The 14,869-nt window shown below is 37.4% G+C and overlaps 2 protein-coding genes across 3 annotated transcripts in view; both read left to right on the top strand.

The window, feature by feature from the left end:
* Positions 1-356: 356 nt before the first annotated feature.
* Positions 357-3,877, top strand: lamtor5 (late endosomal/lysosomal adaptor, MAPK and MTOR activator 5). Its single transcript, XM_056464378.1, has 4 exons — positions 357-500; positions 596-657; positions 1,746-1,863; positions 3,561-3,877. Exons 1-4 carry the CDS (start codon positions 466-468, stop codon positions 3,619-3,621), a joined length of 276 nt encoding a protein of 91 aa, XP_056320353.1. The 5' UTR covers positions 357-465; the 3' UTR covers positions 3,622-3,877.
* Positions 3,878-4,981: 1,104 nt separating this feature from the next.
* The window catches only part of slc16a4 (solute carrier family 16 member 4), a 34,545-nt gene continuing 24,657 nt past the window's right edge, over positions 4,982-14,869 (top strand). The window contains exons 1-3 of one of the 2 annotated variants that reach the window (XM_056463623.1): positions 4,982-5,323; positions 5,932-6,056; positions 7,732-7,838. In XM_056463623.1, coding sequence (XP_056319598.1) covers positions 7,816-7,838 — 23 coding nt within the window. In that variant the 5' untranslated portion in view covers positions 4,982-5,323; positions 5,932-6,056; positions 7,732-7,815. The remainder of the gene's footprint in view (positions 5,324-5,931; positions 6,057-7,731; positions 7,839-14,869) is intronic. The other variant, XM_056463624.1, reaches the window with a different exon arrangement.

Raw genomic sequence — 14,869 nt, 5'->3', positions numbered from 1 at the left:
AGAGCAGCACTGCAGGAACATCTATTTATTCTAACAGCTGCATATTAATACATTCAAGCTTTTAATTTTGGTTCATAAACAGTCGCTCTTATTCTTTGCATTCTCATTTCTCATGTAGGACTCGTGGTACAATTGGTATTCTTTTAATAATGTCTTGTGTGTTCATTTTAGTTGGATTAACCCAGTTTACCAAGTTTAACCCAAATATTATATTATAGGCTGTCACAAACTAGTACATAGCGAGGTTTAGCAGCTAACAAAATACTTATTTCCTAACCAGCCCTACTTGAGTAAGATGGCGCTAGATCCTATTTGCTTGTTTTCCCTTAGAGGGCGCCGTAGTGTTGAGTCGCGTGTTAGATTGTCAGCTGACATCCCGGAAGTACTCCAAAAACAAATATCGTTGCCAGTCTCTGAACATTTCGTGTTTCTTATTAGTTTAATAGCATTATTTAGGACACTGTTATGGAGGGTGCTCTGGAGCAGCATCTTGACGACACGTATGTTTAAAAAGGAATCTATTTCTTTCATACTCACGTAACGTTAACGTTACTTGTTTAGCGTCTTCATTTAACGATCTCCTTTCTTACTCTAGGATGAAAAATCCAGCTATTGTTGGGGTTTTGTGCACAGACGCTCAAGGACATAATCTAGGGTGTAAGTATCTTATTTTTCTCTTACTGTTTCCTGTAGTTTTTGTTTTCCTCTTAATGACGTTTTTACGACTGTTTGTTCAATTTAAATGTAACATTACAGGATTTTCCATAGCAACAAAAAGTTAATATAGCATTCAATATTTACACATGTGTCCAAGATAAGATGCAAACAGTTTTAAATTTTGTTTAGTTCATGTTGCTTCTGAAAATGGGGGAACGGGGTCAACTATGGACAACTTTATAACTGGGTTATTATGGGTAACTTAAAAATAGTTAACTGAAACAATGGTCAGCAAACATAAATGGTTAACTAAAAAAATACAAGCATATTTAAATGCAATCGAAGAAAAAGTTAAAAGTAAAATCACATTATGCATGAAAAATGGTTTGGTTTGAGTAATAAAATACTATAATGGCGTGTGTAGTTTTAAAATTATTAATCTGATTAAGTAATTACACTTAAGCAATTAAGTATTAAACTGCTTTATTTAGTTTGATTAATGAAGCCCAATCATCCAGAGATATTCTCAAACACGCCTGCTTTTTTATATTATTACCTTGTGCAAAACAATATACAATGTAAGACTTTTAAACAAAATATAATGTACGGGTGGCGCAGTGGGTAGCGCTGTCGCCTCACAGCAAGAAGGTTGCTGGTTCGAACCTCAGCTGGGTAAGTTGGCATTTCTGTGTGGATTTTGCATATTCGGCCCGTGTTCGTGTGGGTTTCCTCCAGGTGCTCTGGTTTCTCCCACAAGTCCAAAAACATGCACTATAGATGAATTGGGTAAGCTAAATTGTCCGTAGTGTATGTGTGTGAATGAGTGTATGGGTGTTTCCAAGTGATGGGTTGCAGCTGGAAGGGCATCCGCTGCGTAAAAAACATATGCTGAATAAGTTGGCAGTTCATTCCGCTGTGGCGACCCCTAATTAATAAAGAGACAAAGCTGAAAAGTAAAATGACTGAATGAAAATATAGGACTTTAGAATTGTGGTTTTATTTTAATTTCGTGTTAACTCTTTTTCATTAGTCTCCGGAATCTGAGAATAAACTGTTGTCAATGACGTTACAAATGTTTTAATTTCCAGGCCGTGGCTCACTATCAGATGAGCATGGAGGAGTTGTGTCTGTTCTGGCCAGACAGGCTGCTTCTCTAACCAAAGATGCCACCGATTGTCCTACAGTGTGCCTGGAGTCTGACTGTGGGTAAGGAAAGCTTCTTGATCAACATCTGTCTAATCTTGACAAGGGTTCGATTTGAGACCCAACAGAGCAAATTCAAGACCTATATGACATAATTTACTTATCTAAAAAAGTTAAATGAGTGAAAGTCAGTTAAACAACAATCGTAAGAATGGCATTCATCCTATTATACCTTCCCTCTTCCACACGCTCTAATTGTCACTAAAGTTTATATATAGTGACTTTATATATAGTAAAAAGTATTGAAACTATCAGATTGGTGTGTGACTTTCTCAAAGTATTGCACTGAATTTTATTCAACAATGATTAATAATATTTTGTGCTGGCAATGTGGTCGTTTTAGAACTGTCGTGGATAAATATCACTCTAAAACCACCAATAGATGGCGACAAGTCTTTATGAGTTATTCATTGAATCATTGATATTTGAAGTATGAATTTAATGATGGAGAAGTTTGTGGGGTTTATTATCTTTTTTTTTAATTTAAGAACTATTATCAAGTAAAGGTTTTAAAGTAATAATTTATTTATTTTTGCCTCACACATTATGGATATACAATCAAAAGTAATGAAAGCAATGGAACTGTTTCAATATAATGCATAACATACGCATTAATAATTAATAGAAGTAATTCATCTTTTTTAAAAAGGTAATGCAGATTTTCTAAACAAAGTAAATTGATTTTAACATTATAATTCCTGTTCACAGCAGTAAATACAGATTGAAGATTTAACTAAATGATTTTAAAAATGATTGCACAGTCACAAATTAGGTGGCAATATGCTCTAAGAATGTAACTTGCCATTTAACAAGATCAAAGAAAAAAAGGATGAAGCTCTTTTTCTTAGCATTAACTTCACCCATGACTTGTGGAATTGCTATTCTTTTGAAAATGTCTTGTGTGTTCATGGTTGGCATATTCTTAAGTTGACTTGCCTCCTGCTGTGATTTTTTTTTTTTTTAGAAACTGATATACCTTGAGTAATCGATTGGGAGTTCTGGGTATATGTGATTATAAGTTAGCCTTGCTTTCTGGAATACCCCACTGTTTTGCTCCGGCTTTGTATATAACTACTTTTGCTGGTGAAACGGACAAGCAGACAGTATTATGCTATGTCTAAAATGTAACTTAATATTAACTTTGTACAGCAAAAATCAATATCTATTTGTGATCCTGCTGATGGACTGACATTTGGGTAAATGGCACTGTTGCTTGTTTGCTATTACCCAAGCAGTTCAAACCATAATAAAAAAGCCATAGAACAATATTTTTCTAAACTTGGCATATAGACCATTTTGAGGGATGTAAACAAAAACAATAGTCCCAACTTATTATCTGTTTTACATTTTGAATTTCAACAGCTTCCGAGAATCCAAAAAGAGCCACGTATTCATAAATAATGTTACAATAGCTGTTTTAACCTTAAGTTATGATTGAATTGCATCTTGTTACAGTTTTGAAATAGTTTGATAACAAGCAGGAAATGTTCAAGGGTCAGTAACATATAACAATAGAGTCAATCTAAAAAAACAGGCTTCACTGTGTAGTAGTGAATGGTTTTGGAATCTCAGGATGTGTTTTTAGTTGTATTTTTGCTAACTAGGTGATAAATTGAAACAACATTAAAACTGCAGCTAACTTTAATTTTAAGTATCTTAAAAGTACTTTTTAGGAATTCCATATCATTCTGTCATTGCAGGAACATCTTGGTGAGAAGACATGGAACAATTACACTGGCTGTGCATAAGATGGCATCCTGAAATCTGTCGGTCAAATTCTTTTTCATTTTTAAAGATCATTAGTATGCGTTTGATAAGCTTCGGTTGTCTATTGTCGAAACACAGAAGCTCAATGACTGGGTGAGATCTTGTCTTCCATCATATCAGAAATCATCAGGTGTTTGTTGTCAGTGTTTAATCTAATTTATTTTCCAATATTATCACTTTCTTTCAACCATAAAACACACTTTAAATGTCTTCTCTGCTTTTCTTTGTTAGAATAAATGCATTAAGGAAACTCATTCTCGTTGAGTCTAATTTGCACAGTTAAGAGGAGTTTTAGTTGAAGTACTATAGTGTGTTCAAAAGGGGGCAGTAGTTTTAATTGAATCACTTCACAGAGCTATGTTGAGTTAGTTTATATACATGAATAACTATTAAAAATTTAATGTGGAGACAGATGAACCCCTCAAATCCGTTATATCATCATCATCCAGGTTAGTAACTAACAATTATAAAAGCTGTATAATGTGAACTAGTAAAGCTAATTATTACTTTTTAATGAATAACAAATTGAAATATCTGTATATTTTAGATCGCATTGGTTTGTTGTGTGCATATAAAAGTGCAGGTCATTATTCTTATTTTTGTCACTCATTTCCCTTGTATAACTCGTTCTGCAATAAAGCATATGAGGAAAATTTGAGGGAACTCGGGGTTCCTGAATTTTTTATCAGTCACTCAGACCTGTCATGAAGTGTTCTTCTGAATGCATGTGATGACTCTGCATAACAGTTAACAGCAAAATAACTTAGCTCAGATCTTGATGGTAAAAGATTCATCATCTTCACTCTAGGGTCAGAATAATACAAGTCTGAGGTAATCAACCAAGTCCTAATTTTTCCAATGATTACACCAAGTATGCAGCATGAATGCCAAAAGAAGAAATTATTTCCCCCTCAATTCTTTTGATGTACTGTATCTTTAAAGCATTTTAATGTTTTGCATGATCTGAATGTGTAAAAATAAAGTAGCAAAAATAGCACTGATAGCAAATGTAATCAAGATTTAACTTGATATTTTTGTATATTTAAATGCCATAAACAAATGTACAACAGAGTACAAAATTTCTGAATTGCTACTTTAAACAGTTCATTAGTTTTGCCTCAAACAAAACGTGTGCAGTTTGTGTGCCCTTTAATTAAAACACACGCTTTTACTAGTGCCTTTAGGCATTTTCCAAACAGTGGTTATACTACCTAAATACCTAAACATTAATAATTTGACCTTGAAGCAACAAAGTCTGGGGCTTTTACCTCTTTCGAATAGCCACAGTCAAGGAAAGCCTCTGAAATTAGTTCCACATCAATACTTGGCTTGTAGGTTCCGGTCACATGGTCATTAAGTGCGCTAGCGGCAGGTCGTTGGCTCTGCACAACCTGAGCGCATTGCATCCAATCTGTGCCGGTCCCAGGGGTCTGAACTGACCCCCCCCGAGACACTCAAACTGGGGGGCAAATTTTCAGAAAACATAAGAAATCAAACGCAGGGAGTCCAGCCATGTTCACGAATGACTTTGATGAGACTTGCCGCCTCAGAGGAGGAGCTGTCACCGGGAAATCCAGGGATGTTGCCCGCAGCTCAAGTGCCGGAACGCGCATGAGGAATCATCCACGCCAAATCAAGTCTTAACAAGTGAAATCTGGAATAAACCGACTTGACTTGTATTGTTTCGAGAAATATGGTAAGTCTTGTCTCCACCCAAATGTTTGCATTAATGAAATGAAATATTCACATAATTAATTGCTCGTCTGCAGGCAAATATATGTTGTTGCGGTTTTGTAGCCTATACTATTTTTTTTCCAGACCAAGCTTGTCATTTCTTTCACACATTCCAGCTTTTATGTTGGATGTTAATTTTAAATGCTGATTAAAATTTTTTCTTTGAAAATTGATGGAAAAAAACTGAAAGTTTGAACTTTTAAAAGCTTTAAGCTAAGTAAAATAAATATATCGGTTAATCACTGGATTTCTCAAGCTAACACAACTCTTTGAAACTTTTGTGTGAATTAAATTTGTATTCTGCTTATTAACTAGCCTGTCAGATATGTTTACTTTTAAAACTAGCCTAATAGCTGAATCGCAGTACGTTTGTAAAATGTGTTTGCACTGCTTTTTTTATTGTTAGTTTAATTGAATGATATGCAACAACAAATGTAGGCTAGATAGAAGTTTTATTTATGTTTCACCCAAACAGAATTGACAAAGTAAAACCGGTTATACTTCAGAACACGAATCAGGTAATACAGGAGCTGTAATTTTCGGTGTTTTTCTGTCGACTGTTATTGATAGGTGTAAAGTGCTGCATTCCAGTAGCGCGCATTCACATGAACGCCGCTGGGGTCGCGCGATCCACACACGAGCGCTATGCGGCTGCTGGGCTGACAGCGCGCGACAGCATCGGCTCTGGCGTTTGGGTAAGTGCATAAGTGCAGCACCCTCGTGATTTTGCCCACTTCTTTGTGTCGTGCTTTAGGATTACGAACTAAGTCTGAGTTTTCGACGTATAACGACACAACCGCACGGGTAATTTTCGCGTGTTTAGGTTGGTTGAGTTGAGGATGGGGAGGAAAGAGCACGTTGTGGGATGTCCTGAACGGTGCGTTCCCAATTTCAACACCGCAAAACCACACAAACGCCGGTGCAGATAAAAGTTATAGAGTAATGGAGTCTTTTATTTGTGACAGACAGTGGCTAATGTATGGTAAGAGAGTAATAATTAAGAAATGAAGACACTTTTTCAGTTGAGACATGCTCTGTTAGACTGTTGTTTAGTACAATCTAAATGTTTGATTTGAAGAAACCGGTGTGTGGAAATGAATTTCTGTGAATGTGTGTACAGAAAGCATTACAGTGAATCAATGAAAAGGTCAAAAGGTTTCCTTTCACTGTATAATGTCACAATAACAAGACTCTATTTGCAGAGTCATCATTTAAATTTGATGATTTAAAATGCAGTTCTCACAAGAATTGAGCTAATATGACTAATTAAAGGGATTGATCACACAAAACGTTGGCTACATTTCTTGTTAATCTATCATCAGTTTGTCCAAGACATCATGGACATTTTTTAGCTGAAACTGTGGTACTTGTTGACTCATAAAATGCCAAAGGGCTGTTAGCACTTTGTTAGTAAAAAAACAAACAAAGTCAAAACAAAATGAATAATTGTATAGTCTCAGAAATAAAGGAACAAAAACACGGGGGCATCTTTTTTAAAAGGTACATATAAGTTTTTAAAAGTACAAAAGTGTATGAAATTGTAAGGTACTAATAAAAATTGACTGCATTACCTTTTATTCAGAGCCTCAGCACACAGTCTGGAGCACATAATGATGTATACACAACTGCAAACTCACATCTGAAGTAATACTGTGTGTTGTGAGTAATTGTTTTAGATGTTAAAGGCACAATTATGTACACGTGAGGGTAAATTGTGAATATTGAATTTTCACAGATTTCCTAATTCCTATGGTTTATATACGTCATCATTATGCAACAGTTTGTTCTCCAGACTGTAGTGAATGTACTCGGGTCTATTAGCTGAGGCTGTGGATTAAAGGTCATTTTGCTTCAGAAGACCTCAATGTATCGTCAGGAGGCACGGGGATCAATTTTGTTTTCCCTTTGTGTGTTTTGTCTTTATCTTAAAGTGTTAGTAGCAGTTGACTTGCATTTTATGCATGACCAGGGTCCCAACTTTGAGCTAAAAGTCTTCTTTCTGTAGTGTTCAACTGAAGAAAAATGAGTCTCCTATATATTAGATGCAAATGCAATGTAAGGAAAGAGAGTCTTAGTCACAGGGGTGTAAAGTTCCACACAGGTATGCCAATACAACAAATGTTCAAACTACAAGTGAAAAAAAGCGGTGCTGTGGTTATTCATGACAAACGTCACCTCGGGTATAATAGCTGATATCTGACTGGGACTTCCAGTCAGACATCTCTACCAATGAATATAAGACTAACTGGGTCTGCAAGCCTAATAGTTGTCATTGAGGTATTTGAAGGACACACACTGATAGTACAGAGATTAAAAATCATTGTGAGGGGAGGATCCAAGACCACATTTATAATGGAGTTTGTGTAACAGGTTCATCATAAGCGAGTTCCACAAGTTCCAGTGCAGAAGATGAGAGAGAGGAAATAAGGTCCTTCATTTTCCTCTGTAACAACCATGCTCCCGAAAGAACAGCACAGGTGAGTCTGCAAATCCAGAGTCCTTTTATTTAATCAATTTTAAAAAGGTGAGATGGTTAGAGAATGCATGCACTTAGTAATAACAGTAAATTACACATAATTACAAGCGACTTGTGATAACCCCAACCATAATCCTAAATCTTAAAATCTAAAAATGTATGCTCTGGCAGAAAATGACCAGTGATTGTCTTTTAAAAATCAACCTTGAATGTGCTATTGATTAATAATTGGTGTTTGTTTATTGATTAATTCATTGACTAAATTTTACAAAACTGCAAAACAGTACAAATCAAAAATACTTGTAATTTAATCAAATATTATACATTTTATAAAACATATTTTATGTTTTTTTTGTTTGTTTGTTTGTTTGTTTGTGTGTGTGTGTGTGTGTGTGTGTGTGTGTGTGTGTGTGTGTGTGTGTGTGTGCGTGTGCGTGTGCGTGTGCGTGTGCGTGTGCGTGTGCGTGTGCGTGTGCGTGTGCGTGTGCGTGTGCGTGTGCGTGTGCGTGTGTGCGTGCGTGCGTGCGTGCGTGCGTGCGTGCGTGCGTGTGTGTGCGTGTGCGTGTGCGTGTGCGTGTGCGTGTGCGTGTGCGTGTGCGTGTGTGTGTGTGTGTGCGTGCGTGTGTGCGTGTGTGCGTGTGTGCGTGTGTGCGTGTGTGCGTGTGTGTGTGTGTGTGTGTGTGGTCAATATAACAGTTGAACAAAAGTACTCCTACAGTTGAAGTCAGAATTATTAGACCCCCAACTGTATGTGTTCTTGTGGTGAGCCTATTCACCTTATTCTTTGCGTACGAGCGGCCGCAGCCATTTGAATCTTTTTGGCTCGAGACTTCCGGTCTCATTCACTTCCATTCATTTTAAGACTGTAAAAACAGCTCGTTATGCTGCTTGATGTTGCAAACTGACATTTTTTATTTTATTATTCTGCTTTGTCTGTATAGTCATGCAAACACTCGTTTGTAGAGCAAGTATTTTGACCATTTTCTGCAGTTTATCATTTCTCCCATAGGTGACTGAATCAGAAGTTCTAAAACAATCACAAAAGCAAGTGCATTTCCGCATTAAAGACTAAGGTCAATAATAAGGGAGCCTATAACAGTTTGGTGCTGTTTGTTGGTTTTATTGTTTCAATTGCACAAAAGTAGCTCTGTTGATATTCAAAAAAAGATGGCTATCTTGTATTACCCTTTTGGTTAACAACAACAGCATTGCTCACTTGCTTTAAGGGATAGTTCACCTAAAAATGAAAATCATTTACTCACCCTAGACTTGCTCCACACCAATTTGAGTTTTTTTCTGTTGAACACAAAAAAAAAATCATCTTAAGAATGCTTTAAACCTGTAACTATTGAGTTCCATAGCATTTATCTTATTGACTATGGATGTCAGGGATCTCAACAAACAAACAAACAAAAACACCTTAAACTAATTTTGAACATATTTGGGTGAATTATATACCTTTAAGGCAATTACCAAAACTCCACTTGGGAATTTTAAGTGGAAGGAGGACTGTAAGAGCAAGGACTGTAGTATTTCTTCAATCTGTGCTTAAACTTAAGCATTCACACATGTGATCTTGCCTACATCCATGCAATTTAACACACACATGTATAGACACACTCCGGGCTGTCCGCGGTTTGCACATGGAAGGAAATGTTTTCACTTACAACACACTGGCCCAATTCATTGCTCTATAATCCTCTAAGCAGTTTCTGCATGCTTTGGCCTCTCCACTTGTCTGTCTTCTCTTGAAGGAACAGCCAAACACTTGAACTCATGAGCTTTACATACTAGAGCTTTACAAACCACATATTTTTCTCTCTGACACAGTTGTGTTTCTGTCTTTAGGGAGTAAGGGAGAGTTCATTCAAAAAAATAAAGTTTTGTAGCTATTTACTTCAAAACTCATAATTATTTCTATGTTATGTGGAGCACAAAAGGAGATCTTTGTAGTAGAAGGCTGAGTTTGCTCTTTTTCATACAGTGAAAGTGAATGGTGGCCATGACTGGATGATATGGAGCAAATTTTACTTGAAATACAGTGCACAAGTCATGAAAAGTACTTCCATGTGGCTTTTATAGTGCTTGGAACTTAGTCCTTTTGCACTATAAGAGAGCATTGATATTTCCAGAAACATTTACTTTTTGTGTTCTACAAAAGAAAGAAATCAGACAGTTTTGGAGAAAAATTAATGCATGAGAAAATAAGTGAACTATGCCTACAGTAAGGAAACTATTTACATCAGACTCCCTCACCCAAACCAACACTGCTGCGAAAGTGCTGAAGGACAATATGTACCCTCCATCATCATCATCTGCTGCTGGGATGGGCGATATCTTATAGTTTGCAATATACAAGTAAAAATACTCCCCACAATAAAAAAATTACATTGTATTGTTAACAACAAAACCATAATGTGCAATGAGTTATTTTTTACAATAGTACATGTGCAATAGTTTGCGTGTTTGAGGACTTACTTTGACTCTAAATTTACTTCATAACACCAATCTAATGTTTGAAATAACTTAACCAGACATGTGACCAGACATGGTTTAATATCAAAGAATGAAACATAAACCATACTATTTCATACAGTGATAATGGTTAGGGCAATGAGCATGGCATTATAAATATACTTTATGCTTATAAAATACCCATAATGGCCTGAAGTACACAAATAGTCCATATATTGCTGGAAGTAATTGTTTAATGTCTTAATATTTTACCCATTTATCCCTTTCTGTCATCTTTATCCTCTTTGACCATAGCTGATGTATTTTTTCAGCAACATATGTGTATGGAATCCCTACGCCACCCAACTCACTCTGAGCTGGGATCAAACCAGCAGCTCTTTGCATTGGAGTAGTTTGCTGTAACAAGGAGGCTAAAGACCATGGCCTCTAGTGCCTGTAGAGCACCTTTAAGCTGTGTTCACACCAGATGTAGCACGCACCGATAAATCGCGCTATTCACGTGTACATAGATGTGTGAACATTTTGAGTTTCAAATCATGGAAGCTTTTTGCGGTGCTGACTGAGTCGAGCCCAGTTTGATGAACTGTTGTCGGTGTCGGCAGGAGGATTTCCCTCAGGACACCAACAACAGGCGCTACGTCATAACAAAGACTTCAGAATACACAAGACATGTCACTCGTATACTTTTGAATGGGGAAATGTGTAACTGTCAGTATGGGGAATGAAGTCCCGCCTTCTAGTACAAGAGCCAATCAGCGATCGCTATATGGCGAATAAAGCCCACCTTCTAGTACAGGAGCCAATCAGCGATCGCTATATGGCGAATAAAGCCCACCTTCTATTACAGGAGCCAATCAGCAATCGCTATAGAATGAGGGGCTCGGACCAGACATGAGTTTCTGCAGATTTTGTGTGATACGAAAGTTTAGAAATGAAAATAGAGAGACAGTTGTTTAATTTTATTGCATATTTGTAATATGGAATTTTATCGTAAACTTGGCTAGTAGTTTTGGAGAATTTGATGTTTCCCTATTCAAACATTCATAGTCATGCCCTAACAAGAGCAAGCTCCTGATTGGCTAACGTGGTGCGAATGTTCACTAAAGTTCAGATTTTCTCACTCGAGCGATTCGCACTAAATACACTATACGCAATGCTCTAGCGTGTTAAGCGTGTCAATCGTGCAAAAAGCTCAACTCGCGCAGCTTCATTCGTGCAAATCACGTCATTCGCACCACCTCATTTGTGCGTATCATGTCGCAGGATGTCTATACGCATCTTTGCATTGACTTAACATATAAATCACTGGCGCTTGACGCTTCTTTCGCGTCTGGTGTGAACACAGCATTAGAGGTCAGAGGAGTAAGATTTACCTGCACAGCACTTCACTAGCTGGCCTCCGCTACACTCACCCCCCTAAACCTCACTCCCATCCAGGTCACGGCACCAATGTAACCCTGCCGGTCCTATGCTACCCAACGGGATCGAACCGGTGACTCTCCACATGGGAGTCAGTCGCTCTAACAAGGAGGCTAAAGACCAGGGCTTCTAGCGTCTGTCGCTAGAGCACATTTAGGGGTCAGAGGAGTGAGGTTTACCTGCACAGCACTTCACTTGCTGGACTCTGCTACATGTAGACTGTGTGTGAGGGTGCCCTCTAGTGTCCAGTATGAATGAAACAGAAATAACATTTTATTGTATGCTCAAGGTCTTAACTCTGCCTGCCCACTGTCTTGTTTATCTCTAACCTGCTTCAGCACATCTGCTTGTGTATTTTATATTATCCTGAAAAGCTTGACCAGCTGATTCAGTGTGTTTGAATATGGTTGAGATCTGCAGGATAGTGGGCATTCAGGAGCAGAGTTGAAGAACTTTTTTGTCAGACCCTAAAGATACAGGACTTTTTTTTTTTTTTGTCTCTCAGTGGATAGATATGAAATATCATCAATAATATCGTATCGTTATCACAATAAAAACCAGAAAATAGTGTCATTTTTTTTTTTTTTTTGGAAGTCCATATCGCCCATCCTTGCTGCACGACCACTAAATTCTACCTAATTGGAACTCAGACAGCAGGGGAGTGTTTAAATGACCACGGCATGTCAGCACCATAACCATGTGGTTGACACCTCCCACAAGGCCAACGATAACACCAAGCAGTCACAAAAACCACTGCTCATGGACACACTGTGTCTGCCGTACCTTGCAGATAAAGCTCACCACAGATTTTGACTGTAGAATGTTACGTATCATAGACTCAACAATCAAGGATGATCTCCTTGAAAACAGCCAGGACAACATATTTCAGCAACCAATAACACCAGACACAGCCTCTCTTTTACCAGACACGTTAGCCATCTCTTCAGGATCCAGAAAATGGAAGAACTAGTATTTGCTGTAAACAAACTCTCTCACACTATTGCCCCAGATAACAACCAAAGTGCAGTCAGCCCCAAAACTACCGTAGGCCCACCAGTAGCCTTCTAGCCTCTGCCACAGCACTAGGGTACCTGATAGCTGATAATGGCTCTCAGTGATATGTGTCGGGTCCCCGCTATGATAACTTTCGCAAAGGTTTACTGAACATTATGCCTGAAGATTTCTCTCTATATATGTTTTATTAAATGATAAGAATTCTATGGTCTTTTCAGGAAAATAAATCTGCTGCCCTTGTAAATCTGCTTTAAATGTAAATTAGAGACTGCTGTGTGGACACAAACTGAAACTGTTTAGTTAGAACTTTTAAACATCTGCTCACTTAAAGGAACACCCCACTTCAAAAAAAATAGGCTCACAAGTCACCTAGTTAAACAGTAAAGTTTTGCCATCCATTCAGCTGATCTCCTGCATATGCTTCAGCCATTAGTGAGATGCTAATGGTCTAATCCGATTCAATGGTTTATGCTAAGCTAAGCTAAATGTGCTCCTGCCAAACCTGGAGAGATGAATGAATTTAAAAATGGTAAAAATAAACTGTTTAACTGTAGGTTAAGTTCTTTTAAACTAAGGCCTCACACCAAGGCCTTCAGTTGCATAGCAAACTGTTGTGCTTACTGTTAAATTTAGACAAAAACTAAAACAGTTAAAGTGTGCATGCAATTTACAATGCGCACATTTTAGCTGTGCAAGTTAATCTACTACATTGTTCATTCATTTTGACGAGAATTGTCATATGATGGCTCATCACAAACTACATTTACACAAGCAGTGAAACATATTACTATGTCGAAGTTGCTCAGTGTCATCCACATGACACAGTAATGCAAATAACATTATTTATTATCAAAATATTATCAAAATTAGATTTCATAATTTCATATTTCTTTGTCTTAGTTCCTTTTTTATCAGGGGTAGCCACAGTGTAATAAATCGCCATCTATTCCAGCATAAGTTTTACCCAGCAGATGGCCTTGCAGCCACAACCCAGTACTGGGAAACACCTATACACTCTCACATTCACACTGGTACACTAAGGGTAATTTTTGTTTATCCAATTCTCCTATAGCGCATGTCTTTGGCTATGGGGGAAACTGGAGCACCTGGAGGAAACCCACACCAACACAGGGAGAACATACAAAATCCACACCGAAATACCAACTGGCCCAACCGGGGCTCAAACCAATGACCGTCTTGATGTGAGGCAAAAGTGCTAACCACCGAGCCACCGTGCTCCCTCAAAATTAGATGTGATATAACAATTTAATACAGAACTAATGAAGAAAAAAATAAAAAGAAAGATAGTAATGCCAACAACAAAAGTCAAATGTCACGCAGGGAATTTTGAAAATTGCAACTTACGCTCATTTACTGAACATAGAAACATTCTTTTAAACAGGAAACTGATTTTTTTTTCTGTCTAATATTTACAGTTTATTTTACTGTTAAAATCACAGAATTTTTTTTTCACTGTGTTGGTTCACTCAAATCAGGGTAAATTCTCTTTCAGCAATTCTGTAAATCAGCAAATGTCATCAGATTTTTGCTTGAGCTGCAAGCACCTGAGGTGCTGATTTTGATTGCTCAGTATTTATAGTTGTGCAAGTGTTTATCTCTGTGAAATATTTCAGATGATCCACTGGCTCTGCACAGGGGCCCAGCATTTGGTTAACTTCATGCCAGGTGTTTGTTTGAACAAACCCGTTAGCCTTTGACCGTTCTTTCGCTCTATCATTTTGAACACTGTACTAGACACACATTCCGCTATATCAGCTGTAAATAAAGAGGACTCGGGCCATGATTCAGAACACTTCACGTCATACTCATAACCAGTTTAAACCAGTAGCATCCTCATGTTTACTCAATTTTTAACTACTCTAAACAAAAAAACCGTACTGATTTCATCACAGTACATTGCCTCCTGGAAGAGAAAATGTTTAACAGATCAGCACCAGATCAAAACATGTATTTTTAACCCTGTTGGTGTTAATTAAAACAGATCAGTGTCTATTGAATTTATGGATCCAGTTTGTCATATTGGGAGTAGGTTTACATTAACATACAAAATTGAAGATTTTAATTGAAAGCTATTTTGTCAAATGTTAAAATAGTTTTTCTTCT

Source organism: Danio aesculapii, chromosome 8 (assembly GCF_903798145.1).
Source record: "Danio aesculapii chromosome 8, fDanAes4.1, whole genome shotgun sequence".
NCBI classification, from domain to species: domain Eukaryota; kingdom Metazoa; phylum Chordata; class Actinopteri; order Cypriniformes; family Danionidae; genus Danio; species Danio aesculapii.
Note: the sequence above shows the minus strand (reverse complement) of the source record. Positions and strands in the feature narration are given on the sequence as shown.

Coding starts and splice junctions, on each gene's coding strand:
- lamtor5 (XM_056464378.1), top strand. CDS start 466: ATGGAGGGTGCTCTGGAGCAGCATCTTGACGACAC. Junction 658..1,745: donor TCAAGGACATAATCTAGGGT/GTAAGTATCTTA, acceptor TTTAATTTCCAG/GCCGTGGCTCACTATCAGAT. Junction 1,864..3,560: donor TGCCTGGAGTCTGACTGTGG/GTAAGGAAAGCT, acceptor CTGTCATTGCAG/GAACATCTTGGTGAGAAGAC.